Source organism: Octopus bimaculoides, chromosome 10 (genome assembly GCF_001194135.2).
Source record: "Octopus bimaculoides isolate UCB-OBI-ISO-001 chromosome 10, ASM119413v2, whole genome shotgun sequence".
In the NCBI taxonomy this organism is placed as follows: domain Eukaryota; kingdom Metazoa; phylum Mollusca; class Cephalopoda; order Octopoda; family Octopodidae; genus Octopus; species Octopus bimaculoides.
In genome coordinates, this window is record NC_068990.1 from 84,664,087 (window position 1) to 84,668,736 (window position 4,650).

The window sequence follows — 4,650 nt, forward strand, 5'->3', positions numbered from 1 at the left end:
GTAACTGGTACTTATTTAATCAACCCCAAAAGGACGAAAGGCAAAGTCGACTTCGGCGGAATTTGAACTCAGAATGTAGCAGCAGACGAAATACCGCTAAGCATTTCGCCCAGCGTGCTAATGTTTCTGCCAGCTCACCGCCATATGCATGCACATGTGTGTGTGTGCTTGCACATGCATGTGTGTGTGTGCATGCACATGCGTATGTGTGTGTGTGTGCATGCGCATGTGTGGGTGTGTGTGTGCATAAATATTTCATCATTTACCCATGTTCTGCTCGACTGTCTTTCACATGCCGAACCATTTTATATCTGCCAATGTATTCCGGTGGCCTTGTTAGTAGTAATCCAGCACTCTTTGTCCTAGAGTAAAAAAAAGTACAAAAGATGAAAGCAAGATCATTTATCAGATTCATTTTGAAATACAACGTTTACCCTTAGTGTATGTGTGTGTGTGTGTGTGTGTGTGTGTGTGTGTGTGTGACTGATAGCTGAGTGGGAAAATTATAGGCCCCTGGATCATTAGATCTACTGAAATAAACCCTAGATATTTTTCTCTTTTCATCTCTTTGGTACTAGTATATTTTGTGAGACAATAAGACTATACCTGGGAAGCCTTGCTGCAGACTGTGGCAAGAGAGAGTAGTGAATCAATATCTGAGTTTCATCTCCAGGGATACAGGCCAGGCTAGTTTTCACGGAACCACCAGCAATTACCAATGCAGCAGGTCTCCTCTCTCCATCCCGCTTATGTTGTCCAAGCAAAGGGTAAGGGATAATACATCTTAGCACTGGTGCTGTTGGTGATATCAAGAATAAATACAGAGTGCAGCTGGTGAAACATTAGATGTGACTGATACAGAACCAGTCAGGATTCAGAATGGTAAGGAAAGACTGTATCACATGCAGACTTAATCTGTCATGTAATTTAGTACCACCACCTGGCCCATGGATGTCTTTAGCAGAGTCTACTTTCTTGCAAGCATTTTAACCAAGTCTCTGGTCTGAAGATAATGTCCTTCCTTCTTCTTATTGGTTTCAGAATGATTTTGAATGCTCACCTTCCATTTCTGATTAAGCCATTAAGAAATAAAGGTAAAAGACATGGGAGCTTCTACATGTTTTCCTGGTTTGCCAGAATTAGTAGTCAAATCTTATTCTCGCTTGACTGTATTATAAAAAAAAAAAAGGAAGCAAATACTCTATAATGCAGTCCAAGATATCCTTAAAAAGAATGGAATGGTCATGGTAGGAATGCATTTGGTTGTGTGCTGGATCAGTGATGACTAAAGACTAAATAACAGTTATAACAAGGTGAAAAAGTAAACCAACAAGAAAAACTGTATATGTTTGCTAATTTGCAACAAATAGCAATTTGTAGCAAATTAGCAAACAGGTTTTTCGTTTAGAAAAAAAAATAAAGGACACATTGAATAATGTGAATAGTGTAATCCTAGATACAATATATCTCGAATAGCTTGGAGCATAATTTTACTTGACCAGAAACGACCTGAAATTAAAGAACAACAAGAACAGTGAAAGACTTACCGTGCTGAGAGGTCATCATCTTCATTTCCCCAGCCCCAGTAGAAGTTGGAATAACCATTGATCTTCTTTACATTTTCCCTGTTGATAGCAATGACGCCTCCAGCATAGTTGTAGAACATCACACTGGAAACACAGAGTACCAAAAGTAAACATTAGTTAAAGAAATCTTTTCCAGAAAACAGTAATTAAAAATACACACACACACACATATGCATATATATATGTATATATATATATATATCATACATTACATATACACAAACATGCACACACATGCGCACACACACATATATTCATACATACATTATACATATAAATATATATTTTCTTTTAATAGGCGTAGGAGTGGCTGTGTGGTAAGTAGCTTGCCACAGAAAAAATACTTAGCTAGGAGTAAGTTCCTGTACTTAGTATCCATCAAATCTAGAGAAAGCCTCGACAAGGCCTCTCACTGTGATTTGATGTCACTAAGAAAGTCAGGAGATGAGTAGACAAATGGCTTGTGAGGATCATACAACCTATGTACTGTGGTACAGTTAGTGAGCATCAACAATGAGTTCAGTAATGAATATAGAATGAAGATGGAGGTTCATTAAATCTCAGTTATCAGTCCCTTCTTGCTAATTATAGCCAACCAAGCCGTAAAAGAGGTGTTGAAGGCCTGCTGTTCAGGTAAACTCATATATTCTGACAACCTCAGAGCTGAATCTGAAGTAGATTTAGAGAAGGGATCTTTCTGATTTGGCGGATGACACATTCTACCCAAGTTTGAAAGTGTTTCGTTAAGAAAACAAGTGGCGTCCGCTAAATCAGAAAGATCCTAGAGAAGACTTTGAAGCAAAAGCTGGAATTAAGAAGCCTCAAAGTAAACTTAGCAAAGACTAAAACTTTAGGAAGCAGAAAAGAAGACAAGATATTGGCATCACTAGAGAAATGGTCACACTCCATATGCAGAAAAAGATTAAATAGAAATTCTAATCAGTGTAGCCAGTTTAAACAAAGAACACATAAGCAATGTAGTGGTATCACAGGCAGACAAACAGAAAGGATAGGATTCATATACAACAGGTATACAGAGGTTATAAATACCAGAAGCACATGGGAAATAGATTCTCTGAAATGTAAAAAAGGTTCCCAGGGAGATGATCGGTTTTGTTATTTAGGTCACCTAATTAGTGGCAGGATTGGATGTTTTGAAAGCATAGTGGCTAGTGTAAGAACAAGTTTGCAAAAATTTAGGGAGCTATTATTTTTGCTGACAATAAAAGCTTCTCTCTCAGAAAGAAAGTTATATTGTAAGATGCTAGTGTACACAATGCAATGCTGCATGGCAGTGAGACATGGACTTTAAATGAAAAGGATTTGTGAAGATGATGAAGAAATGTAAACATGCTTCACAGGATGTATGATGTTAGTGTGCATGAACTATGGAATGCAAAAGTGAGCTGAGACAAAAGCTGGATATGAGTAGACAAGAATGAAGACTGTACTGATGTGGAAATGTGATGCAAACAAAAATGACAGCTGGATAAAGAAGTGCCAAGTACTCAAAGTGAATGCAATGTGAGGATGTCCTTTTGTCAGGAGATATCATTGGTGATAACAAGGCCCAGCATTATTCTTGCTGGCTGCCTACCAATACTCCCTCACAGAGTATTTGTTGATGACATCAATCACTCTTGCTTGCCATTTCCCATTTCTAGTACTTTCCATTACTGAATCTCACTTTCATACTTATAAGTGTGTAGTTGACATTACTGTCACCCTTCCATTACTCTTCCAGAGCAGTTACTCTTCCAGAGCAGTTACTCTTTCAGAGCAGTTACTCCTTCCCAACACTTGCTCCTTTCACCAACACTCCCTTATCTATTTATTCTTCTTAGTCGCATCATCTTGAACAAATTGAGCCACTGCAGAGTCATAAGATCTCTTTAATGTTATTGAGGACATGACAACCTCTCAAGTGTTGGTGCCATATTGAAATATACCAAGTACTCTCTGTAAAGTGATTGATGATAAAATGATCATCCAGCCATAGAAATAACACTGAGAAAGGAATATATGAGTGAGATTATGGTTCTTCAACCTGTCTAAGGGGATTATAACTTCAAATCAGAAATGAGTTGGATCTTTACAACCTGTCCAAGCAGTGTCTGCACCAAAACAGATGTAAATGGATATGTACACGGAAACATATACATACATATATATATATATATATATATATATATATATACAAACACACATACATGTTCACATATGCACCCACATGTAAAATATCATTTGGTATAGAATAAAAAAATATGAATGCAGGTTAAAGAAATAAATCCTGAAAATACTAACTGGTATCTCATTTCATCAATTGCTGATGCCAAATGTCTAGCATGTTGGTCACATAAATATATATTTTTGTCATTCTCTGGAATCAAATCAACATCGTGGAATACAAAACAATCAAAGCTGTCATAGTCAAGGGCCTCCAAGTAACCAATGTTCATCAGCTTACCTCGATTAAATGTACTAATTCCACTCTAAAATTAGAGGAAAAGAAACATAGATATAGATAAATAAATATAAAAAAAGAAAGCAAATAAAATACAGTTTGAAATTCAACAGATTTTTCTTTCATTTACTCCTTTTTATTAATTCTATATTTCAGTTTATGAACCAAAGCATCATTGGTTACAAATTTTCAAAAAATTAATTAATCACTGGTTCACTGGATTTTTGATAAAGCGACAAATGCCTATAACATGTTGCAGCATGTACATAACAAAGGACTTTGTTTGAAGGGAAGCAGGTTTTAAGTTCCCTCATTGGTATTTACACACACACACACACACACACACACAAACATACACACACATACACACATTTCATTTTGTAAGTGCAGATGTGGCTGTCTAGTTGAGAAGTTTGCTTCCCACCCATAAAGTTTTAGAGGTTCAATCCCACTTCATAACACATTGGGCAAGTGTCTTCTACTATAGCTCTGGGTCAACCAAAGCTTTGTGAGTGAATATGGTAAATAGGAACTGAAAGAAGCCTATTGTGCATATGTGTGTGTGTGTGTGTGTGTGTGTGTGTGTGTGTGTGTGTGTGT

General features: G+C 36.9%; 1 protein-coding gene across 2 annotated transcripts in view; it reads right to left on the minus strand.

Annotated features, from left to right (window-relative positions):
• LOC106871325 (beta-1,4-galactosyltransferase 4) overlaps nucleotides 1-4,650 on the minus strand; it is a 13,587-nt gene that overhangs the window by 3,211 nt on the left and 5,726 nt on the right. For both annotated transcript variants that reach the window (XM_052971343.1, XM_014917716.2), the window contains exons 3-5: nucleotides 3,891-4,078; nucleotides 1,548-1,670; nucleotides 267-362 (exon numbers count right to left, since the gene is read on the minus strand). In XM_052971343.1, coding sequence (XP_052827303.1) covers nucleotides 267-362; nucleotides 1,548-1,670; nucleotides 3,891-4,078 — 407 coding nt within the window. The remainder of the gene's footprint in view (nucleotides 1-266; nucleotides 363-1,547; nucleotides 1,671-3,890; nucleotides 4,079-4,650) is intronic.